At 40.1% G+C, this 25558-nt stretch overlaps 3 protein-coding genes across 4 annotated transcripts in view; 2 read left to right on the forward strand and 1 right to left on the reverse strand.

The window, feature by feature from the left end:
- prr5a (proline rich 5a (renal)) overlaps positions 1 to 6300 on the forward strand; it is a 33569-nt gene extending 27269 nt beyond the window's left edge. For both annotated transcript variants that reach the window (XM_077515673.1, XM_077515672.1), the window contains exons 10-11: positions 2353 to 2631; positions 2741 to 6300. In XM_077515673.1, coding sequence (XP_077371799.1) covers positions 2353 to 2631; positions 2741 to 3024 — 563 coding nt within the window. In that variant the 3' untranslated portion in view covers positions 3025 to 6300. The remainder of the gene's footprint in view (positions 1 to 2352; positions 2632 to 2740) is intronic.
- Positions 6301 to 7380: 1080 nt separating this feature from the next.
- On the forward strand, positions 7381 to 9361 carry LOC144015571 (transmembrane protein 60-like). The gene is made up of 2 exons (XM_077515681.1): positions 7381 to 7565; positions 8073 to 9361. The coding sequence occupies exon 2, from the start codon at positions 8105 to 8107 to the stop codon at positions 8507 to 8509; it is 405 nt and encodes a 134-aa protein (XP_077371807.1). The 5' UTR covers positions 7381 to 7565; positions 8073 to 8104; the 3' UTR covers positions 8510 to 9361.
- Positions 9362 to 12257: 2896 nt separating this feature from the next.
- Positions 12258 to 25558, reverse strand: part of LOC144015563 (lysine-specific demethylase RSBN1L-like) — a 92089-nt gene continuing 78788 nt past the window's right edge. The window contains exons 4-8 of the mRNA XM_077515668.1: positions 20705 to 20842; positions 20243 to 20385; positions 17766 to 17933; positions 16977 to 17088; positions 12258 to 15461 (exon numbers count right to left, since the gene is read on the reverse strand). Of these exons, the coding sequence (XP_077371794.1) occupies positions 14199 to 15461; positions 16977 to 17088; positions 17766 to 17933; positions 20243 to 20385; positions 20705 to 20842 (1824 nt within the window). The 3' untranslated portion in view covers positions 12258 to 14198. The remainder of the gene's footprint in view (positions 15462 to 16976; positions 17089 to 17765; positions 17934 to 20242; positions 20386 to 20704; positions 20843 to 25558) is intronic.

Here is a 25558-nt window from a genome sequence, read left to right on the forward strand (position 1 = left end):
TTCAAGAAAAAAAAACAGAGGAGAAGCAAAAAGGCGTGTATATTTGCAAATTTGTAATACAGTCTTCCCTCGCCATAACGCGGTTCACTTTACGCGGTCTCGCTGTATCGCGGATTTTTTTTTAAGTGCAATTTTGCATATTTTTTTGCAGTAATATACCCATTTTATAAAATTTATGAAGTTTTGAACATTATCAATGTTTGAACAAGAGAGAAATGTGAGAACATGTAAATGCCTCAATGAGAAAAGTGTCTAAATTGTGTGGTAGGGGATTTTAGAGCCTTAAAACATTTATAAGAGTTGTAAAACATAAAGCTAACTACTTCGCGGATTTCATTTATTGCGGGTATTTTTTGGAACCTAACCCCAGCAGAAAACGAGGGAACACTGTATATATTTTCAGGGGAAAAAAAGCACATATGGAGAAAACTGTATATTAAGAACACCCCGAATATATTTAAAAAAAGTATATTTTCAACAAACAAAAAAAGTGTATATTTTGGAGAAAAAAATCATTCATTGAAGAAAAACTAGTATATTTGTGGCGAATAAAAGTTGTATAAAAAACTGTATATTCAATAAAAAGTTTTAGATGTTTATATTTTCAAAGAACGTATGTATCCAAGAAAAATGTATTTACCATATTATCTGGAAGATAAGTTGTCTGTCTTTTTTAAGTTGCATATATCTGATAAAATAGGAGTTTATTTTTTCATAAACATTCAAGAAAAATGTTTTTTTTTTTTTTTTTTTTAAATTAAATGGCCAAATACTTTTGAGAAAAAAAGTTTAGTTCAGTTTTTTAGGAAAAAGGTAGTGTAGTGTATATTTGAGAAAAATGTAATTAGTACAGTTTCAAGAAAAAAGAGAAAAAAAGTTATTTTTGATAAAAATCAGATTCTATAATTGTTTTTTTTTAAAATATTTTCAAGAAAAAAAAATCACATCTATTCAAGTAAGGAAAAAATGATAGTTTTCAAGAAAAATAAATAAAAGAGAAATAAACAAGTTGCAGGTTTATGGTTAGTGTAGGCTTGTGGCTGCTTCTACATTGGTAGAAGTAAGTGCAAAATGAAATCTAGACTTGCCAAGCACAAACACGCCCTAAGGCCTTTAACCCTCTACAGTCTACACCCTATACTATGGCACTGCATTATAAATGATATTCCAATCATTGCAGGAAAACTCTAAAAGCCTATCTATGGTACAGAACATACAGTATTTCTGAGTCTTTTTTTATTTTTTATTTTTTTTTATTATTAATTAATTAATTAATTTATTTATTTACACTTTAAGAGCCACTGATTTTCCTGGTCTTAATGGCGAACTGGACTTAATTTCTTTTCTTTAAGGTCTCTTTTGTAAGCAAATATTGTAAATTATTGTGTATATATTAATTGTTCATTAATTTTTATTTTTTTTATTTTTACTAGTGACTTTTAAAATATTGCTGCTTGCTGATTGGATGTTTTGTACCAGCTGACTGTGTGTCCAGTAGGGATGTAACAATAAGGGCAATATCGTGATATTAAAACTGCCACAATATCGTCGTCGTCATGTTCACAATATTTAAAAGGAACACATCTGTTAAAAAAGTCAGGTTGATTTCCATTTGTGCAGTTTTAGCATCCTCTAGTGGCTAGTTTATTAGTGAAATTTAATTTTCATAGGGATGTTTTGGACTTCTATGTTTAAAATCTATGCTAATTGTCAGATGAAGGGGAACATAATTTGCTTGTGAAGCGATCGATGTGTGCTTGCATTACCAAGTAAAGTACCTCAATATTGTTATTAGAGATTGTAGGTGGTTTATATGCATTGCTGTTATGTACAAAAGCACAATATTGGGCTCTTTTTTTTTCTTTTTTTTTTTTAGTATGAGCTCGTTTTATTTTACAATATTGTGATCTTTTTTAAATAACCCCCCACTCCCAACAATATCGGGACAATTATTTATCGTATCGTGACATTCATATCATGATATCGTATCGTAATGTTTGGATATCGTTACATCCTTAGTGTCCAGCAGTTCTATGACAGGCCACTTGAACTTGTCCTGACGAAGGCCTACAAAGGTTGAAAACGCACAGGCAATTGTTTAGTCAGCTGGCCATGTGAAAGGACTTTTTATTCACAACTACTTTGAGTTTCTCCTATTTTTTAAAGAGAGAAATTACTTTGACATCAATTTGCCCTCAAGTTAATGTTTTTCAGGAATTCACTCATGTTTTTGTAGAAAGGTAGTATGTTTTAAATGAGAAGGCATAATTTGATAATACTGAAAAAGTCCGAATATTATGACAACACGAAAGATGGTGATGATGATCAGCCTCAAATCTGTTCCTCCCCTAGAGAAGCGCTTCCAGTGGGGGTGGTGCAAGTCTGCTGAGCATCTGTCCAAGAACCCGGTGGTCCGATCGAAAAGCTACAACATCCCACTGCTGCTGACGCCCGTGGCAGAGTACGACGCTGACTGCGGCTCGGTCGGCAGCGGAGGAATTCGCCGCCACTCGGCCTGCGAGATGATCTCCTGCCTGGAGGAGCAGAAGTTGAACTACGCCGAGCTGGCGGCGAGTTCCGACCTCTCTGGCTCCGCCTCCAACAGATTATGCGTGGCTTCTCAGTTCAAAGGTTTGTTCGTATTTTGGACGTTTCGACAGCCAATCGGAACCCACGCCAATGAAAACTTGTGACAGCTAAAGTGCAAATACGCCCTCATGACACGATAACTGATTTACAGGCATGATGGCGAAAGGAGCCACCGCGATGGACCTCCCTTTGTCGTCCCCGTCCATCCTGCACTCGTCGGGGGCCCTCCACGGCACCGAGGCCACCACCACCGTGACCAACCTCAGCAAGGCGGGGTCCTGCTCGCCGCCCAGCGAGTCGTCCAGCCCCGAAACCATCATCGGACAAGTGCTCCAGTCCGCCGACTCGGACTCGGACGGGATATTCATCGACTTCCCGCCTCATTCCTCCGAGGCTCTCGGCTACGGGCGCGAGAGCAGGCAAAGCACGGTGTAGCTGTACGTGCGCGCACCCACACACATGCATGATAATCATTGTTTGGACATTTCATGGCGTTCAATCCATCCTCTTCTCCATCCATATGCTGCTTTTTTAAAATAATTTAATTAGAAAAGTTCAAGTCTTAAAAAACTACAGTGAACTCGTGTTTATTGATAAATTCCAGACCCACCCGCCATACGTGAAAATCCACAATACAGGGGCCATAGCAAAACTTAAAGAAAACAAGACTGTGTTCTACCCTTCCCACAAACTTATTAAAACACGCTTTTGAAAGTACAGTATTCCTTAGCACCAGTTCTCACTTTCTTGTCAAAAAATGGGAGATATAACATCACTGAGGAAACAAAAAGAAGACTTTTTCTCGCACAGTTTTCCTTCAACCTCTTTATTTTTCATTCCCATTTGAAGTTTAGTTTATCATGACACGTAAAATAAAAGACAGTTGAACATTACAATTGCATAGCTTAACACTCAACCAAACTATGTAAGATTGGCTGACTGAAATTATCGTAGCCGTTTTGGTAGGTCATCATAAAACTAACAACTGCTTCTTGAACACACTTGGGGCAGTAGAACTTCCAAACTTGCAAGCATATGTTCTTGCTGCACTGTTGGAACGATGACGACTTACTCAGCTTAGTAGGGGACCTGCTCTGCCTCTTCTTGCTCTGTCACGCTGCGTCTTCCAGTAAAGCTTAGTGCTGCCAGACATTTTGTGGCACAACATGGTACTACACGAAAGGTGTGCAACTCTAAATTTAGACTTGTCTGTATCCTGTAAAATTCAAAAATCACTGCGATATATATGGAGTTAGAATCATGCCATAACCCCGTAATCACAAAAAAAATGTGACTTACGTACACAAAACCTGATCTACGTACACAAAGAAGCATATCGTCATTTACAACAACAAAAAATATCTTTCAAGTGCAAAAAAAAATGTTTTGCATATGTAAAAACAATTCTACAACTACGGATAAAAGTCATGTGACTTTTGGCAGTGATCTTTACAGCAGGGGGCGCTGTTGAATCAGCACCGAATTGAGAGAGAGGTTGGCCAACTTGTTTAAGAACTACTACGCTGTGATTGGTCAACTGCTGGTCACATGACATATTGGACGCCTTTTTTGTGCACGTAGATCACGTTTTTTGTGTTTACGGGGTTTTGGCATGATTCTAACTCCATAGATATAATGGGTGCGATTGATGAACTGCGATATAGCAGGAGTTCACTGTATTTTCAATACAAGAACACTCAAACCTCCACCAAGGTTAAACTCCTTATGATAAGTGACCAAAAATGCCGTGATTGTTTATTTATATTGTGTACAAGAACAATACGTTAAAAATGTCATTTTCCGCAAAACTTTCTGGATGGGCCAAAGAAAGGACAGCGACATTTTGGCGTAGATCTAGATTAAGATGCATGTGGTCACTAGCATTTGAAAAGCACTTATGTCAAATATTTGTACTTTTACATTTGAATAATAATAATAAGTTGAGCCATTTTATTACTTTTCTGAAAATCGACATTTGGAGATAAATGAAAATTCACGTGTATGATGTATGAGATGTATGTTTTAACAAAAATACACAAAAAAAAATGTGTAACAAAATGTGCATTACATGTCCTCGAGGGCAAACGTGGAGATGCAGTGCTCAGCATAATTACATATGAGTACAACCCCTTTGAGAAATGTAAAGCTTTTATTCAATATCTCAGTGAACATAAGAACAATTTCCAAAATCTTGACAGAATGTTTTCTGCAGTGTTTGCGCCTGAAATTAGCCTGAAATTAACAAGTTGTCACGCTTTTTCTCGGGGTCTACTTATTTGTATTTCTTTAACAAATTTGTTAAGAAGACTACTTTTTTTGTGCATATTAATGAACAACTATTGTTTGCAATCAATGGCCCACATTTGTGGGAGTGTTTTGTAGTATAGTATCCCATTAAAAAATAAATAAAAAATCTGGATTCTGAAAGGTGTTCTTACAAACCTGTTGGGGTGTATTCATTTATGCTGGGCACTGTACATGTTTTTTTATTATTATTATTATTAAAGAGAGGAGAGAGAATGTGCCTTTTATAAAATGAACAAAATTGAGATGCATGCTTTTTGGGGAAAAAAGAAAAGAAAAGCAGATTCATGACAAAAAAAAATCTCAATTTGGAGATGCAAGATTTTTTTTTTTTTTTTTTCTTTGAAATAAGTGTAGAATTTATAATTATTAAACAATTAAATTTGGGGAGTCCATCTTTATAAATTGAAAGATATTTGAAAAATATGATGATTTATTATTATTGTATATGTGTGCTTTTTTTTGAAAATGACTCAAAAATCCCAACATTGCTCATACATGCTTTCAAAATAACAATGATCAAAATGTCAAAACGTCATGTCAAACGTTTCCAAAAAATTGCATCTGCACCTTTTATTTGGATCTGTTCAAAATGTAAGTGCTTCTACCTGCTCCTTGAAACACAAAATTTCCTCACAGGCTGCGGACATGCATGTTTGCTGGTCTGTGTGATGAAAACATGTTGAAATGATTCTTTTCCTTTTTATTGATTGTGTTGGCTCAAAGGTGATGAGAGGTCACCTCTGTTCTATCGTTGATTGACTGAAATAATAATAATGATGAGCAGCTTCATTCCAATGAGGATCACATCATCCTTTTTCTGAATGTAAAAAGGAATGTCATTCAAAAAAAAAAAAAAAAAAAAGACCAAGAAAAATGACATTAAGGTTTTTCTCACGCAATCTTTTTCAACATTTGCAACATATTTGAAGTGTTGTGTGTTATTTTTGCATTTGGTCAATGCATCTTGTGCTAATGTGGCTAATGGGCTGGTTTAATGATGTCGCTTGTAGAGGTCCAAAGGGAACCAGTTGTGTTTTAAATGGTGTTCTTTTTTTCTGCTCTGTATAAATAGGCATTGAGGTTTTTGTTTACATTTTAAGACAGTTGTACTGAATGTTGTCTCACACACTGTATTTTGCATCTTGTAAATACAAGTGCGTTGTTAGTTTTTCAGACAGCTAGAAATAATAAAAAAATTTTTAAAAAAAGGCAAGCGGTCACGATATTAAACTTTGAATAATAAGGGCTTTTTAAAAATGATCCTTTTTCAACAAAAAAAATGTTTTACCTCAATCTTTTTGTACTTTACTTTTTTGGACAATCTTTGGAGTTGTACTTTATATTGATTTGTTATACTTGCCTGGTATGAAAAAAAAATAGATTTAAATGAAATGTTCAAATGTGGATTATCATGTTTGTCTTGTTTTTTCTCGTGTTGTGTCTAGTTCTTAAAGAACTAAAAAAAAAAAAAAAAAATGCAATATTTGCGCTCATTCTTTAACTTTACTGTTATTTATTTTCTGACTTTGAGTAGATATATTTAAAATTCAATGGTTGCATGCTTTATGAACCGAAAAAATTGGTGATGCATGCTTTGTGAAAGGGGAAAACAATTGAGATATTTGAAAAGAAGCAATCAAAATGTACATATTTTATATATAATAATTTATAAAAATGTATAAAAAGAAGAAAAGGTTAGGAAAATGGGTAGCTTATACTGTGTATTCTTTTTTAAAAAGGGAAAACTAGAGCTACATATTAAAAAGAAAAAGTGGAGACACTCGTTTAAAAAAAAAAACGAGGTACACGTCTTAGAAAATAAATTTGATAGTAAATTTGGGCTAATGCCTTTAAAAAAGAAAAACTGGAAGTTGACAATTTTGAACATCTGGGAATTTCTGATATTTGCGCAATGCAAATGCTTTTACACAGTGAGAACAAACGTATTTTATTGCTTTCGCCTGTGACAAACCAGGCAGATAGTTATAGTAGTCATACGACATTTCACGTTTAAATAAAAAATAATCATCACAAATCATATTACAATGATCCATATTATCCAATGATTTTCAATGAGCGGAGAGCTTCCTTTCACCGAGTTGACCGACATTTTGACTTGTGCGTTAAGTTCGGAATTGACATGGAATTGAGTTCTTTACAAATATAGATAGGCTACATGCTTTAAAAAAAAAAAAAAAAAAAAAAAAAAAGAGAAAAAATGTGTTTCAATGAAAAGCAGTTAAACGTTTTTGGAAGAAAACACCTTTTTTAAATGAAAAAAAACCCCGGAAAGATTAATTAATTATTATTATTATTATTATTAAATACTGCGCTTTTTAAAAAGAGAATATAGTTCATGGATATAAAATGTGTTTTGATAATACATACAGAAGGAAAAAGAGATTTAAAAAAAAAAAAAGTTTAAAAACATTTCGTCTTTCATTTGATGTGCCTCATTGTGAAAAGGTAGCATGATCTTTCCACTTCCGCCGTATCGGCGGAAGTCTCACGTTACTCTCAAAGTAGCTTGAAGCTAACTGCTGTTCTCGCTCCTCAAGACAAACAATACTTTCCTACGGTAAGCGGAGACAAAAGGGTCTTGTTGGTTAAACGTTCGCTCAGAAGCCGACGTCCAGAGCCAAGTGGCGGCGCATCTCCTGCTGAGATCGGTAAGACGTTTTCAATAGTCTTCGTTCTAAACTTGTGCTAACGTGCTTTTTGTTGTTTTTTTTGGAGTGACAGCCAAACCCTCGTAACAAAAGTCGCATTTTTATTTCCGAATCCAATTTAGCCCTTGAGGCACCTTTCAATAAAATCACACTATAACCCAAGGGACCATTACTGGTCTCCATTATAAACGTGTTGAAATAATTAATGCACTGTACCTAAAGAAAATCACATTTTTATCATGTAATGAAAGAATTAAAATTTTTTCATGCAGTAAATGAGCAAGTCAATGTATTCTTAATTAATTGTAATTTACCTAGATCATTAGGTTTTATAATTCAGGTTGACTGGTCAGTGGTCAAATTCAGATAAAAGCATACAATTCCATATGAAACTTACTGCATGCCTTTGCGATATGCTTATTGCAAGGGCCAATATCACAATATTGCTAATTGAATGCACTAGAAAGACAAGATATTTCATGTTGAAGTTCCTATACTTGTTCTCAGGTCCTGGCCTCGCGGACGGCCGTGGCCTGTCGATGAAGATGTCCCTGGTGCAGCGAGTGTTCCTGTCGTGGATCTTCAGCCTCATCTTCCTCATCATGCTGGTCCTCAAGCTGGACGCCAAGGTGACGTGGAACTGGTTCCTCATCTTCCTCCCCGTGTGGACGCTGGACACCGTCCTCGTCCTCCTCCTGCTGGTCAAGCTGGCTGGTCGGTGCAAGGCTGACCCGGAACCACGTGAGGGCGACCCGGGTGCAGCCCGCCGACTGTGGTACCTTGTGGCCGTCGGGCTAAAGGTGGCCTTCTGCCTGAGCCTATGCTCCCGCCTAGAGAGGCTTACCGACGTGTGGCTCAGTGTGGTGTGTGTGCCCCTCTGGGTCCTCCTGGGGGGCGCCCTGGTGGAACTGGGACGCAGTGTCTTCCGCCCACGCAGGGACTGAACTTGGTCATTCTCCTTGCTCGCATTCTTCATGACTTTTCGTTCCACTGATGACTCCAACAGACATTTTTTCCCTCTCTCTTTCATTTCATGGGTCCACTCCCCACACTCAGTGAAATTGGTATTTGTGGGTTCCAAGCAGAGCCCTCCCCAAAACTAACTCAATAGTGTCACCTTTAAACTAAGAAAAAAAAATGCCCCCATCAACTTGTTCGACTGTTCAACATGAATTTTGGTGGACATGTCTATCATTCAAGGCGACACACGATACGCGACTGCTCCTGTGCAAAATGAGACATGGCTCGACAGCATCACATTTCAAGTTTATTGTAATGTATTTATGCGCACAAAATGAATTTTAAAAAAAAATGCTTTCATTGAAGTAAAAACATCTTGAGAGGGTGCAACTGGCTGTGTGCCATCACCTCCAGGATGCACAAGATGGTCTCAAGACTGTGCCAAATTGGAACAGGGGCTGTTGTTCTATTTAAAAAAAAAAAAAAAAAAGTGCAAGCTGTAATAACTTTATTTTTGAATGCTCAAGTCTCATACCCTTATTCTATACTGTATGGTCGCAATTGTTAAAAATTCGGCCAATTTTGAATGAATTCCAGTAGGTGGTGATTTGTTGAAGACACAAAGCACTTTGCAGAGGACTGCTATACTTGACTATCCATTTGTATCAGGAGGTTATAGCAATTTATTTCTCCGTATTTAACTAGCAGTAAAGTAAGTTCTATAGAGGTGTAAAATGCTGAGCATAAAAAAAAGAAAAAGAAAAAAGAAACTATAGTCGAATGTATCAGAAAGAATTTTCAATGTTAGGACAATAAAGTTCTAATAGGTATTTTGAGATGCCTGCCTGGATAAAGAACTTTCTTATTAACCTGTCCAGTTTGGTGGAGGAATACAAGTGTGCCAAGGTGAGACTAGAGATGACGCTGCTGGATTCAACCGACACACTCGTGGCCCAGGCTGCCCGTCCTTTGGCTACTGGGAGAAAGTGGACACCAGCAGAGGCAACTCAACAGGCCAAAGCAGGTCTCAAGCACAGGGATATCGTGGGATGAGTGCAGCAAGGGAGGAGTGGTCTTGGTGCAGTTGTCAATCCATTTTGAAGCAAGGCCACTGCACCTGAGAGACGAGCGCTGGTGGTTCAAGAGGTGCGCCAGCAAGAGGAGGTGGTAAGGTGTGCAAAGGCGGCGGCACAAGCAAGACAAGGCCAATGGATGACCTGGGAGGGAGTGGAGAAGAGGAAGATCTCCTGGCAGGAACTGTTGGAGACAGAGGCATTTAGGACAAGCTTCACTATCAAAGCTGCCTACGATGTCTTGCCAACTCCCAAAAACCTCAACCAGTGGTATGGTGAAGACCCTAATTGCTCCCTCTGCTCAACTCCTGCTACACTGAAGCACATCCTGGTTGGCTGCACGACCAGCCTCACTCAAGGTTGGTACACCTGGCGGCACAACCAGGTGTTACGTTACGGTGTCTTGCAGAAGTGTTGGAACATCAGCGAACAAGCACCAACAAACTCCCTCCCCCTACAGCTTGTGGGCCAATAACACCATTCATCCGAGAAGGGGAGGGTAAAGCTACCCTCAGGCCCTAAGACCAGAAGTGGGGGAAGCTCAGCAGGGCACGTGACTGTTTTGTAGCCACTTTAACAACAAGGCTACTCCGAGAGGTGGGAGTACGAGGGAATGCCCATCGGCAGGCCATCAAGGACCTCTCCAAAGCGGCAGAAAGACGGAGTCAGTGGCTCTGGCTAAGGAGGAAGGACACCAGCTGGGCCATCAGGTGAGAGTCGGCATCCAGGGGGTGATCCTGGAACGCTAGGAATCACTCCTGAACCCTCTTGAGATGTCGTGGGCCTATCAGAGAAACATTGAGGAAGGAGGGCGCCCACTTGACAACCCATAGGGTGCCGTCACTCACATGATTATCCCACAGTCTTAGGTATGCGATAGAGGGATATTATCATCTAGTCCTACACTATAATCTATATATCAAATATGGATTGCTTTGTTTGTCCGTAACAAAACTTGCCTGCCGGTGCAGACATGACGTCTTGCGTCTTGATTGGTTTACTTGGTCATGCTGGCGTGGTTTACGGTAAGGTCAATTGGGTGCACAGGTGTGCAGCGATTTCACCAGTGGTTTGAATCATGCCATTGGTTTTCATCTCCACTGTCGTCATACATTCGTAACCATCTAAATCTATGTTCGGAAGTCCCGTAGAATCATAAATATTGCTTCGAAATAGATGCTCAGGGGCGGAAAGACAGCTGCAGCAGCAATGGACGAAGATATGAACGTCTTCTCAGTCAAGGCAAAACTGTCTAGTTGTACAATTTACGGTTGTATTTAATTTCCCGATTTGCGTTGAATTAACACATAATAGATCTCCAAGGAAGGGCTCATTTTCTGTTTTTAAATGTACTTTTTTTTTTTTTTTTTTAATAAAAAGGATAGTTTTGCTGTGACCGGCAACTCTCCCGATTTTGCAGTCAATGGCTCTGATTGGTAAGTCACCGGACCAGCATAACCCTCAAAATATACAGGCTGCTGTCAAGAGGTTGTAGTGAATTTATTTATTTTTTTTATAAATGCAGAGCGGAAAGCGAACCCATGGCCTTGCATTGTCAGTGTGATCGCCTTAACCATTATATCAGGATTATTAAGTACACATTCACTGACACAAAGTTTGTACTTTTAGTTCTCACACGATTCACAGCGGTGGCAAGTTGCCTGTCACTGAAATAACGGTAGACTGTTACTTTGAATAAATACGTTTTATTTTGAATATATTTTTTATACTTTGCAAAATTCAAGAACATGAATTTTCAATTGCAAATTTGATTTTTTTTTTCAAAGTACAAAAATTTTTACCCTAATTTAACTCCCTACAACTGTACCATGTATCAAAAAACTTTTCACTTAAAAATGCACTATTCTTGAAATGCATCTTACCTCAGGTATAAGTTCTTTTAGTATACCTCGTGCCCATATTATGAGAATCTCTTTTTATTCCTTTTGTGCCAGTTTTTCACCTCACACTGCAATATTATTCTTGAAATATTTTGTTTTTCCCCCATACAAAAGCTACATTCTAATTTGTTCTGAATTCCAAATTCTTAGGCATCTTTTTGATCTCGGTCTGTCTTCTTCTTTGGGGTATTTGCACAACAAGGACACGGTGGGAAAAGAAAGATCACTGCTGGAATTGACTTTGAGGGTCTTGATAACAGACAATGCAAACTCAGTGTGACACTTGAATGCAACACACTCCTTACTGCACAGCTGGTGCAACATCTGTCAACGTAACCATTCTTTAAGGTCAACTGCACTTTGTCCACACATTCTTGGTGATTGGTTTTCGCTTGTGAATTATTTCATTTGTGTTCTAGTTGTCGTTATGCACTCGTAACCCACAATAAACGTATTTAAATCAGAGATTTGCAAAGTGCGGTGCACAGAAGAATTACTGAATTCAAAGTTTAAACTGTGAATGTTAGTAGTGTAAATATTTTGTTTCTGGATCCAGCACAGGTGATTGTGAAGTATTGTTCAGTTGTATTTCACTTTGAAGTACATTTGTAATTAATATTTTAGATACATTTTTTGAGTTGAGTCCAATTTGTATTTAACTGGTAATTGTATTATATCTACAAAAAGGCAGAAGTTACATTTTTAAAACAGCAGTCGCGAGAAGAACCCAGGCGGCAAATATTAATCAGTGACATCCGTATTTTTGAACCATTTATTGAGGTTCCGATCAGAGTATAAATCACACTACCAAGTCTTATTTTAAGAAATAAAATGTATTTACACTTAAAAAAACAAACAAACAAAAAACAACAACAACGTCCATGTACGTTGGCCTCAAATAAAAACAAGAGTTAAATGAAATAAATAAGTTCTATGGAAAATAAAACTCATCTTAGAAAAAAATATATGCAATTTCTGTATACATTTCCTCATGTGGGTGCTAATAACATCTATTTATGCTGTACAGTTTTTGGTACATACAGAATAATTTACAGCCTGTTTGCCTGGAAGTAACCATCCGAACAAAACAAAACAAAAAACCCTCATGCATCACCATTTGTGGAGTGCTTCAAGCCGAAACAATTAAATTTTTTAAAAAGGGCAAACATGATTCAGAAGAAGTTCATTACTGTGTAGCCATTTCATTTTGTTAGTGTGTGTGTGTGCACGTGTAAGGTTTATGGCGTTAAAATCATGCCAAAATCCCATAAATACACAAACTGTGATCTGCGAACACAAAACGTGATTTACGCACACAAAACGTCATTGACAAACTAATGCATTTTGTTCTACACAAATAAAGAAGCATTTCTTCAGTTACAAACATCTTTCAAGCATACAACAAAAAACTTACGCGTACAAAAAAATTATTCTTCAAGTGCAAAAAATAAATAAATAATCATTTGCGTATGAAAAAAAAAAAGCAATTCTTCATCTACGGGTAACAGTCACGTGAGTTTTGGCATTAATATTATGCCAAGCAGTTTATTTATTTATTTATTTATTTATTTATTAACGACTTTAGATTAATGAAGTGTTGGCAGACCAGGGCCCTGTTTTATCAAGAGTTAAAATCGATTATAAGTTACAATTGGCTTTAAGTCTAGTCGCGCTACAGACTTCACGAATGATCCCTGCTGTAAAGTTTACTGGCATTGCGCGTGTGGATCTTTGGGTTTTGGCACGTACAACTGCTTGGCAGAATATTAGTGCCAAAAGTCACACGACTGTTATCCGTAGTTGTAGAACTACTTTTTACGTACGCAAAGGATTATTTTTTTTTTTTTTTGCACTCAAAAGTTTTTATTGCATACTTGAAAGATATTTTTTTTGCAAATGTAGAAATGCTTTTTTGTGTGTGTAGAATAAAATGCATTAGTTTGTGAATGACGTTTTGTGTGAGTTAATCACATTTTGTGTGCGTAAATCACATTTTGTGTGTTTCCGGGCATGATTTTAACTCCATAACGGTTGCTTTGAAACTGAGTGTCTTGTACCTTCAGTAGGTGCTATTTAAAAAAGAAAAAAAAGAAAAAGAAAAAAAAAAGCCAAGTAGAGAGCAGGCACTGACAGACGCCGACGTACATTCGCAGAACAAATAAAATGCGAGGCGAGCTACTTAGCCAACATTCGTCTTCCTCCGTTTGAATATGTGGGAGTGCATCCTGCTTGTACACTTGCCCCAAAAAGTTTGGGAAATACTGGCTTGGAGTGAAATTTAGGGACAAGCTAAATGTTCTACTCGAACTTCATTTGAAAGCTGTTCACAAGTGTCACTACTTTTTGCAAAACATTTATAACAATTTCCAAGGATGTTCACTTTTATGCCTTTTTCTGACTCCGCCAGTCTCAGGACGAGGTGAGGGAACTTATAGTGACATCAGTAGGTTGCAACATAGAGACTGGTGGAGTCACAGAAAGGCATTGCAGTGGAAGTTCTCAGATTTTTTTTTTCATATATCAAACAACTGTTGTGAACAGTTTAGAAAAGCTCCAACTGCAATTAAGTTCACCTGGTTGTAAGGTTCTTCTGCATTTTAGGCTCACCCCGAAATTTCCCCAAAAAGCCAAACATCCATAACTTTACCAGAGTAGTGTACACATACGCACGTACATGCGCGTAGAATACTCACCAATATTCATATGAGGAAGTCTTTGTGAGTTTTGAGGGTCTGCTTGAGCACAGAGTGCTGCTGCTGCTGCGTTTGGGAGTCCGGAAGTGGCGGCCCACTTTTCACTTTGCTCCCTTTGAAGGGAACCAGCGTCCGGTTGTCTGCGGGCTTGGCATTGCTGTGTTGGTGGTGGGGGTGATGGTGAGTTTTAAAGGAGAGCGCCACCGTCTGGTGGGCCTCCATGGGTTTGAAGATATCAAAGGTAATGAGTGTCCTGGGGAGCTTTTTGGGCTCCTCTTTCTTGACGTCTCGTCTGAGCTGAGCAGGCTTGTTGGGCGAGACTTTGGGGTCCGACTTGGGTGCCGACGCATCGGATTTGGGCGTGAAAGCATCCGACCGGTGGCCACTCTTCTCCTTCTTACCTTGCGATAACTTGTGTCTGCAGCCATCTCGCGTCTCCTCAGGCCGGGAGTTGAGAGACAAAACTGAGACGCCGACACCGCCGCCTCCTCCCGACTCCTTGTCCTTCCTCACCGCCGCCATTAAATCTGTCTTCACCTTCTCTCTGTCCTTATCCTTTACTCTATGCTTCCTATCTCGATCTTTAACCCTGTCCTTTCTTTCTTCTTTACTCCTTTTCTTCTCATCTTTAGTCCTTTCTTTCTCCTCTTTTCTCCTTTCTCTTACCTCTTTACTCATTTCCCTCTCATCTTTATTCCTCTCCTTCTCTTTACCCCTTTCCTTCTCCTCTTTACTCCTCTCCTCTTCTCTATTCCCCCCCTTCTCCTCTTTAATCCTTTCCCTCTCCTCCTTACTCCTCTCATATAACTCTTTACTCCAGTCCTGTCCTGTCTCCTTGCTGATTGGCGGTGGCTTTAATGAAGCGTCTCCTTCTTCCTGAACTTCACATGGACAATGTTCCTCATCCTCCTTTTTCACCTCTTCCACCTCCATTAGTGCTTCCGACTCATCTTCCTCCTTACAGGGCAGTGGTGAAGGTAGCTCCTCCTTTAGTTTCATCACCTTCTCCTCTAGCTCCTCCTCCTTGATATGCAGCGCAACGTCCCTAGGCGAACACTTGTCTAATTCCTCCTCCATGGCGTCGTGTTGGTGATACTGCTTGAGTCGGATGTGCCAGGCTAAGCTGCAGACGGCCGACACAGTCTTGAACTGGTGGATGACACCCCTGGGGATGAAGTAGATGTCGTCGTGGTAGAGCTGGATGCGGGCGTAGCGGATGCCCTCCCGCCGCAGCTGGTTGAGCTTGGCGTCGTCGATCCACTGGACGCACTGAGGATGCAAAACAGGGACAAAGTTTTAGGGGATGTTGGTGAGCACAGAATGTGAGGGAATGATCTAGCCCAGGGGTGTCAAACTCATGTTAGCTCAGGGGCCACATGGAGGAAAATATATTATCAAGTGAGCCGCATCGGGAAAATAACGGTATATAACTTAAAAACGATTGCCGTCAATTATACGCAGATTTTCGTGGACCAGCCCTAAATTACGGAGCTCAACTGTAATCATATTGTTCCGAAAAATAACACAAATGCAAATGGTATGTAGCACTTTCCGGACTTGTTAAATCGAGCTGTTTTGCATATACAGTATACTGTTCCCAGAATGCATTGCGTGGTGCAGTTAATGATGTTATAAGGATGTTAATCCTTGTCATATCTGTGTTACCAGTAATTGAATTTGTGACGTATTTAATTATTATTATTTTTTTGGACTCATACACCGACATAAACGTGTTAAACAACCCGTAGTTTAAGTTGTGTGTAAAATAATGACGTCCAGGACGACGATTCCCCTACAAAGTTGCATTGCTCATTTTAGGACTGCTTGTGAAATTATAAATTTATTTGTTTTGATTGTGGCCAGCTGATTAATTAGTCCGACATCACAATTTTCTTTTTTTTTACTTTACAAAATCATCTCGCGGGCCGGATTAAACTCATTTGCGGGCCTGATCCGGCCCGCGGGCCGTATGTTTGACACACCTGATCTAGCCCCTATAAAAACATTAAACATTCCTGATACATGATACAATACATGATATTTAAATCAAAAACAAAAAAAATCCATAATATGATGGGCAGACACCGTGTCTTAAAATGACAAAACTAGGATAAGGGATTGGGATGGGCTTTATAGCTCAGCTTCCTATAGCGGCAGTACACACTAGTTTGTCTCAGTTGTTTAAGATGCAATTAATGCAGTTGACAGCTCCGTCTATCTCTTCACCCGAGTGTCCAAAACATGTGGCCACAAATCCGGTGACACAACCACAATGTCGATCATCGAATCACAGCCCAGGGTGTCCTGGTGCCAAGTGCACATATGGACACCCTTATGTTTGAACATGGTGTTCGTTATGGACAATCCATGATGAGCACAGACGTCCAGTAACCGGGTTCTGGTCAGGGTAGTGAAATGGTGCAAGGCACTTTTGCTTTGACTTTTTTTTGGAATCAAAATATACAATTATTCAATTCATTGTTTTAGGACTAACAGAACAGAAGGCTAAAATTAACACTGAAGTCATTTATTGTTTTCGCAATCAATCTGCCTTGGTCAAACGTGATGCGATAATTTCTTTAAAGTGCAAATGTTTGAGCTTTGGCCACCCAGAAGTAAGTACGACATCATAGAGAAAATTGCTACACCAAAACAGCTAGGTCAGACCATGAAGTTTTCAGTTTTCACACAGTATGTTGTCATCAAAAATAATGCAGTGTACACAGGACAACTTGAGCATTGTTAGGATGTAGCACCCAATTTTTGGCTCTTTTGTGTACGCACCTGAGACAGCGGCGGCTCATGGAGGTCCAGCTGCAGCCTCATGACCACTTCTGGAAAGTCTGCGGCGTGAAAGCACACCACGTCTTTGGTGATACGCGCAGGTGTATCGCTCCTAAAACACAAACACACTCAGCATAAACACAAACAAGCCAGCTGGGACTCTGCAGCAGCACAACACAAACTCAAATAGCATCTACTACAGGTTAAGGTATTTATTAGAGGAGTTCTTCAGTAATAGAAATGCTGTTTTATGGGGTATATGCCACGGAAGAGGCGGGACTGTTTTTTTGCACATCAGTTTGTTTCCGGTTCGGTTTGCGACGTGTGGGCTGCGTCAAAAACACTTGTGTTTCCGACTTTGTGCCCCTCAGTTGCGCATTCGCAACCTGGACCGGAAATAAACTGTTGTGCAAAATCACGTCCCGCCTCTTCCGTGGCATATACCCCATAACTCTGTCATTTCAGTAAAACACAATATCAAGTTGGAATTGTTATCCGATTATATAAAAAATAATACTAATCATTATTTTAGTGACAAAAAAATTAAAAAGTGGAATATTCACATTCGATTTTTTTTTTTTACATTTAATTTTTTAATTGCAAAACTATTTGAACTTTTTTTCTTCTAATCTTTTGAATGGGCCATTTAATTTTCTAATTATATGTGGCAGGCCAATATAAAATGGTCAGTTGGCTGCAAACGCTGCCCCCTCCCCCCCAACATTTGTGTATAGTTAAGTTGTATGGTGAAGCCCAGTCACAATTCAGTATAAAAGCGTGAACACGCACTCTTCTCCGCAGCGTACGGCCTTCAGCACACCCACGGCGGCGGTCGTCTGTCTCTCGAAGCCCTGTCCAATGTGATCAGCGTGAGCTCGCGTCCGGTCCTCGAACAGCATCTCGCGGGGCTCGCTGGCTCTGGGCAGGTACTGGAGGTTCTTGATCTCGTTGCTGGACCTGCGACGCAACAGTTTACATTGTTAACTGGACACCAGAAAATTGTCAAATGAGATTCAATATAACAAGTGCAAAACATTTTTGCTTTCTGTTCGATTGTAGATACAGTAGTGGTTGACACCATATGAAAACGAGGTGCATTGGTATCACAGACTTGTTGGATGAAGTTATGACTAAAAAGAAAATCTAACAATTCCATTGATTTGAAATCTTTGTGACATCATTAAGATGGAAGTTCAGATCCCCCAGCAGGACTATTTTGTCATATTTAATCAGAACTATCGATAGAAACTCAGAAAACTGGGAGAGAAAAACAGAATTATGTCGAAAAAGTCTATATAAATTACTAATGCCAGGACATGCTGATGGGTTCCAATTACAATGGCCAGGTATTCAAAAGATGTGAAAGCATCTAGAATACATGACTGAAACGGCACCTCCCATTATGTCTGGCCTAGCAGAGAATATGAAGCTGTAGTCAGGGGGGCGCCTCAAAAAGAATAGCACTAGCAGAATGCCAGCATTCAGTGAGGAAAACGAAATGCAGATTTTGTTGCGTAATAAACCCACATTGAATAGCGCACAACTAAGGTTAACTGGGGAATGAGTCCGGGAGACAGGGTTATCTTTGGCAGTACTGACTTTAATCAGGTTTTGCCACATAGGTTTGGATGGCATATTGAATGTTGGCTGCTAGCATGCAGCAACCCAGCCTGCTAGGGTGAAGGCTGTCAGTAAAATAAAATGAGCAGCAGTTGCAGAACAGATTAAAATTGCCAATACAACAAAAGGCTTGTGTGGAGCAGGTGAGCTGAAGTTAAGTTTTGAGCTGAAGGATCCTGGCTAAAAATGTCCATTGGCCGCCCCAGTGTTGGGATTGGGCCTGAGATAAAAACAGTCTTTCAGAGGTTTTGGTTTAAAGAGGGCCATAAAAAGCTGACTATTTTAATGATAGTGCCCCCAATTATCAAGGTGTACGGCAAGAAGAGGAAGCGAGGAGAGGAGGGCCGGGGCTTAGCCTTGGATGGTTGTGGGCATGGCGGAGCTGGAGCCGGCAGTGGAATCACGGCAGGTGGTGGAGACTTAGCCACCCGAGGAGGGCCGGACTTGACCGCTGGCGGTGAGGTTTTGGGCGGGTGGGCCAGGGAAGAGTGGCAAGTTAGATTCCCGTTTCCGACCGCTCGCCTCGCGATGGCGATCCTGATTCAACTGAGGAAAGTCATGTTCTTCAAAGATGGTGAAGCGGTTGGAGAGCAGTTCTTGGGAAGGGGAAGGATCAGTATTTTTATGGCCAGTTTGCCAGCCTTGATGGGGTGTGGAGGAATGGACCTTTGGGTTTGGGGTGAAAGAAACCCGCGACAGAAACCCAACATGGCCTTGGTTCGGCACCCAATTTACACCAGTGGTTATCATCGAGGGATTGGACAAGAACGGTTTAATGAAAAGTATAGACCAGAGTCCACCAATTCCGGTTCTCGATGTTTCTGCTTATCAACACACCTGATACTAAAGATAAGGATCAGCTTATCAGGCATGCTGATAAGCTGATTATATGAATCAGGTGTGGTATTGGGCGGAAAACATCTAAACCCTGCAGGACTCCAGTCCTCGAGGACTGGGATTGGTGAACCCTGGTATACACATAAAAACAGTTAAAATAGTAAAACGTAGGCGAAAAGGCTTGGGATTAAATAAGTTAAAGCTGATCTTAAATCATGAGCTAGGGTGAGAGAGAGAAACGCTGACAGGACACCGGAAGAAACGAGACTCACGAACCAGAAAAGCAAGTGATAAGGGTTGCAAAATTATGGGAATTTTCAAATTCCATGGGAATTAATAGGAGAATAAACAGCAACGGACCAGGAATTTACAACTTTGGAAGTAAATAGTGTTGGGAGAAATATATTTTACCATTATCCTGACAAACACTCAGATTTCATGTAAGTGAAGTGGTACCTTTACTTATGAGTACCCCATCTTTCTAGTTTTTCTAGTTATGAGCCGTCGTTTGTTTTTTGTTTTTTTGTTTTTTTTTTAACACGTTGCGAGCCAAAATTTGCAGTAGTATGAGCAAGTGGGGAAAAAAGGAATGGAGCAATTGATGTTTGGCCTACTGTAATGCAATCACATGCGGGAAAGAAAAGCAGTTCATTGTCTGCTATTGATCAAACAAAAGCTTTAAAATTACATGTAAATCCACTCAATTGTCACGGAGAGTTTCCACTTTATAATTAATACTTTTCAAAATCCCACAGTTTAAATTTCTCTGGAAATTTTGCAAGCCTTTGAAACCATACAAGTGAACACACCTTTTCCTCTTGAAGGGAGACTTTGGCATGTCGGCCATGGGGATCATCTGTTCTCCAGGTCGGACCCACATGATGGGGCCGTCGTCGCTTTCTGTAGGGCTCTGCAGCCGCAGACTAGAGAAGGCTCCCCAGGGCAGAGTACGCTGGGGGCAAAACACACAAAAATCACCAAAAAAGTGATGCAATGTGACTGACATTTTAGAAGTCAGTCAGTATCAAAATTCTAGGATTTTTCTAAAGTGGGAAAACTCCATGGGAATTAACGAGAATTTATTTTTATAGGAATGACTAGAAATAAACCAGGATTTTAAAAAATGGAAGGTATTGTCAAATCCTCTCCAGGTTAAATTCCCATGAAAATTTACCCAAAAAATGTACAGGACAATTTTTCACCCCTTTGCAACCTTGCTACACACTGCCTTCAAAATTAACGAATGATTGGATGGATGAATGAATGACTACCTCCAGAAAGGGAGAGTCCTCCAACATGCGGATGAATTCAGGGAAGTAGTCCCCGACCTCCTCATCCACGGCGCCCACCAGACTGACCTGCCGCATGGCCCCGGCCCGGTACGTTCCCTGCGAGTATGTCCGCTTCACCTGGGGAGACGTGTCACATGTTGAAGCAGGCCAGCATCCTTCATTTTATTTACTAATGGTGCACTGATCATGCCAGATCGTTCACAGCAGCAGTAATGAGTTGGGAGAAACGCACACTCTTCTCTCCAAAAGTATTTGAGCGGCAATGTCAATTCTTTGTTTTTGTTGTATACTGGAGACATTTGGGTTTCATATCTTTATTAGGCCATTCCCACATAATTTACTGTAAAACTGAAAACAAGAGAGAATCAAACACTACATAAAAAACAACAAAATGTTCAACCAAACCAAAACACACTTTCATCTAACAAAAGTTAAGAAAAAAGGCTTGAATGTAAATCCGACATACAGCAATGATGCCGCATGAGCCTAATTTATAGGAGTCATCGCAGACACTTAAAAAAAATAAAAATAACTAAAAAATAAAATTAAATAAAATAAAATAAATAAATAAATAAATAAAGACTGTTGTACTTCAAATAAAGAACTTTGCTGCCCAGATTGTGAATCATTTACCAGTCCCCCTACGGCACTTGCCAGACCGTCAACAAGCCACGGAGGTCCTGCTTGTCGCGCCATCTCACTGGAAGTCACTGGAACTCATCAATTTGTACTGTACTTCAAAGTTGATTAAGTTCACACGACTATAGGCACGGCCCCGTCGTCGCCACTCTCTGAGCACTCTGACGGCTACCCGGTGCAGGCCGCCCCGAGGCAGTGCCACAGTCATTGGGGTGACCGCTGACGAAGCCACGGCGGTGGCTCTCACTCAAGTAATGGGGACCCTGTGTGCGATGCGTGCACTTGTGAAAATTTTTACCCTCGAGTTTAATACTGAAAATAAATGTTTTTAGAGCTGAGTAGACTTCAGCTGGTTGTACCTGTACAACCTATAATTTTTTTTTCAGTTGCCCTATCGTGGAAAGAAAAGTTAAATTGGGCGCAGGTTCAAGATAAACTGCTCTGGGAAAACTAAAGCCACCTTGACAAATGCAGTGGCCCCACATTACCTGCTCCTACGTCATTCCACGCACAGCTTGGATTAAAGTGACAGCAAACAGTAACCAGATTAATATTGTAGAGAACTGTTTTGAGTGATTCACTCTTGCCAGGTTAAGCAACCAGATCAACGTCAGTGTATTTGAGGCGGTTTTCAATATTGGTCTAATGTAGAGTAACATCCTGCTGAGAGACCCTGGTGCAATTTTTTTTCTTCAGCGTGTGTGTTATGACTTTTCCGCTGCCATAGTGTTGGGCATTTTGTAAACTGTGTGCGCGTGCGAACGTGCAACGACTCGACAACCTGACGCGAGAGCCGCCACAGCAGTCAGATGTGTGCTGCACATGTAAAATAGGAGTGTTGATTTCAATTGACATGTCTTGATTGTTTGCGCACAGGGCGGTACTGACCGGCGACCCATCAAAACACATCCTCTGGTCAAACTGTTGAAAATGGAAGCGCCCTCCTCAGGCTAAATAGTTCTGTATATGGCCATATGTTGTGTTGTCCAGTTTCATGAATGAAAATGAAGACAGATGAAATGATTATTGCTTGTCATTACTCAACGTCATTTAATAGATAAAGTGTCCATGCCGCCACTACTTTTAAATGTGTGCTACTGTTTTTTGTTAATCAAATCAGAAAATGTTGCGTCACGTAAGCAGATATAATTTTACTTTGCCTACATTTAGCATGTGTAATTTTACTGACTGGAGATCGCCAAGTTTTTTTTTTAAGTTTTATTTTTTAAATATGTATATTGCATTTACTTGTCGATAAATTCAGCATTTACAAAATGCAGTTCAATTTGTTTACATGCCATTTTATGCATCATGAAAAGTTGGATATGTTGTGGTAAAGCCACAATTTGTTTGCATTATTGTTATGATCTGCAATTTAGTTCAATTTTTATACTAATTTTCAGTTTACGCCATACTTACTGTGCTGTTACGCAATGAATGTTGTTTATTTGCCTGATGTGTAGTTACCAGTAGTATTTGATTTCAAGCTGTTTATGCGTACGTGGTGCCATCTAGTGGACATTGCAGGTTGCTGCGGTTAATCTTCCTTATTTTTTTTGCGAGGCGGAAGTGACGCAATACAGGAACTACAAGAGGGCGGCACACATTCTCTGCCGTTCCGAGAGAACACAATGTCTTTATTTAAGGTTGCATCGCCGGTAGGTATATTTTATTTGTATGTAACTACTTTATGGCTCAGTTTGGAGTATATTGGCCGCCAGTAGGCTAGCTGTAGCGGCACTTTAGCTAATTAAATATGTACGAACTGCAGATTAGTTAAAATGGCGTCTATGACGCTTATTGCATTGTTTAGCATACTTATGCAGCCCGATATATTTTGTAATTTTGTTTACATGTGTGTAATTATATTTTATGTATGTTTTTACAGTTTTACCTTTTTGAGTGTCAGTAAACCTGCTTTGACACATCCACGTCTGCAGAGTCATTGATGCAAAAAAGGAGTTCATTAATAAGCCATAACGGTACAGTAAACGGCGGCATCCAAGCTTGAGATCCGGCGACCATCTACGCGACTAAAGTGAATCTACGCTGACCACTACTACGCCTGGGGCAACACGGCATACAGCAGTGTCTCAGCAGTCGTCACTTGGTCAACGCAACAATGGCCGACCAGAAGCGGTATGAAAAGGCGCCGTCCGACAAGTCAACTACCTACAAGACTCGCTCAAGTACGAAGTCGACAGATTCAGCAGCAGCTAAGGCAAGAGCAAAAGCCGAAGCAGCAAAGGCTCGGTTTAGCTTCGCTGAGAAAGAATTAAATTTAAAATTAGAAAAAAACAAACTTGAAGCATCTATTGAGTTACTGCAACATGAGAGAGATGTAGCTTCAGCCATAGCAGAAGTCGAGGTGTTAGAGAGGCAGCAGCTGCCTCTCAATTGGAGATACGAAGTAATTTTTCTCCTTCATAAACAGCAGAACGCACAAAGCAGTATGTCCTGGATCAAGCCTCATTTGTTAAAATGTCAACACAGCCACCACAAAACAGTGAGACTTCAAGACCGTGTATACAACAGCATGGGGTGCAAGTCAATAAAGAGAGCGACGAGACATATCTTCCTCCAAATCAGGCTTTCCCAAATCCTAATTATTCTCAGTGCAATCTATTTATCCATAATGCTACACCTTCTTACCAAGAGCACAGAGATAATAGCAGTAATCTAAGTGACTTTATCAGGCATTTTGCTCTTAGAGAAATTGTGGCAACAGGACTGCTTCAATTTAACGACAAGCCTCAAAACTTCGGAGCATGTTATGGCTCAGCAGAAGCAATTGAGGACGCCTTATTCAAAAGGTTGGATACAGTCTCCAAACAAACAAGCTAAGAAAGTTTAGTGATTTGCTGATGGAAATTCAATGTGCTAAAGCTGAAGGAGACCTTCCTGGCCTTTCTTTCCTGGACACAGCCAGGGGGATAAATCCCATTGTCCTGAAGCTCCCATTTAACTTGCAGGAAAAGTGGATAACAGTTGGACCAAGTACAAAACCAAACACCACGTCGCATATCCACCATTCAACGTATTTGTGGACTTTGTGACACAAGAGGCAAATGCAAGAAATGACCCAAGCTTTCAGTTTTCATCTCAGTCTGATGCTCTTTCCAAGCCAGAAAAACCACCTTGGAAAGCACACAAACAATAAGAAATATTGGTACACAAAACCGAAATAGTTCACGGCTCTGGCTTAGATACACAAGATAACACGGACAGAAAAATAGACAATGATAAACTTTGCCCAATACACAAAAAAAGCCATCCTCTAAGTAAATGTAGAACATTTCGGATGAAACCACTTCATGAGAGAAAAGCATTCTTGAAAGAGAACAATATCTGCTATAAATGCTGTAACTCTTCCAAACATATGGCGAAAGACTGTAAGGTGAAAGTACAATGTTCTGAGTGTGATACTGCTAAACATTGTGCTGCTCTCCACCCAAGCCCAGCACCATGGCAGAATGAGGCTGAAACAGCATCAGAGCATGGCGGGGAGCCGGGTGCCACAGAGTCAAGTCCCACAGAGCCAAGTCCCACAGAGCCTGACAAGATAGCTTCCAAATGCACTCAGGTTTGTGGTGAAATCGAGACGGGTAGATCATGTTCTAAAATCTGCCTTGTGAAAGTATACCCTGCAGGCTGTCCTAGCAAAGCAGTACGTCTCTATGCCACTCATGATGAGCAAAGTAACAGATCGTTAGTCTGCTGAGAATTTTTTTAGTTGTTTAACGACTTGGGTCCTAGCTCTCCCTAATCACTGCGCACATGTTCAGGTGTCAAAGAAACAATGGGTAGGAGAGCCACTGGCTATGTAGTGGAGGCTTTAGATTGTACAGTCCACCTCCCACTCCCTAGCCTCATTGAATGCACGGACATCCCAAATGATAGGGATGAAATACCAACTCCTAATGCAGCAAAGCATCACAGTCACTTAAAATCTATGGCTCATCACATTCCCGAACTAGACTCTAATGCCCAAATTTTAATGCTACTTGGACGAGACGTACCAAGAGTACACAAAATCCGCAAGCAGATAAGTGTCCCTCACAACGCACCCTACGCACAGAAATTAGACCTTGGGTGGGTCATAGTAGGATATGTGTGTTTAGGAGACGTGCATAAAAACTTGGCAGTAAAAACGCTCTTCACTAATGCGACAGAGAAAGGCCGCTCCACACTGTT

Source organism: Festucalex cinctus, chromosome 3 (assembly GCF_051991245.1).
Source record: "Festucalex cinctus isolate MCC-2025b chromosome 3, RoL_Fcin_1.0, whole genome shotgun sequence".
NCBI classification, from domain to species: domain Eukaryota; kingdom Metazoa; phylum Chordata; class Actinopteri; order Syngnathiformes; family Syngnathidae; genus Festucalex; species Festucalex cinctus.

What these genes read in the sequence shown, in the direction of transcription:
- LOC144015571 (XM_077515681.1), top strand. Translation starts at nt 8,105, where the DNA reads ATGAAGATGTCCCTGGTGCAGCGAGTGTTCCTGTCGTGGATCTTCAGC.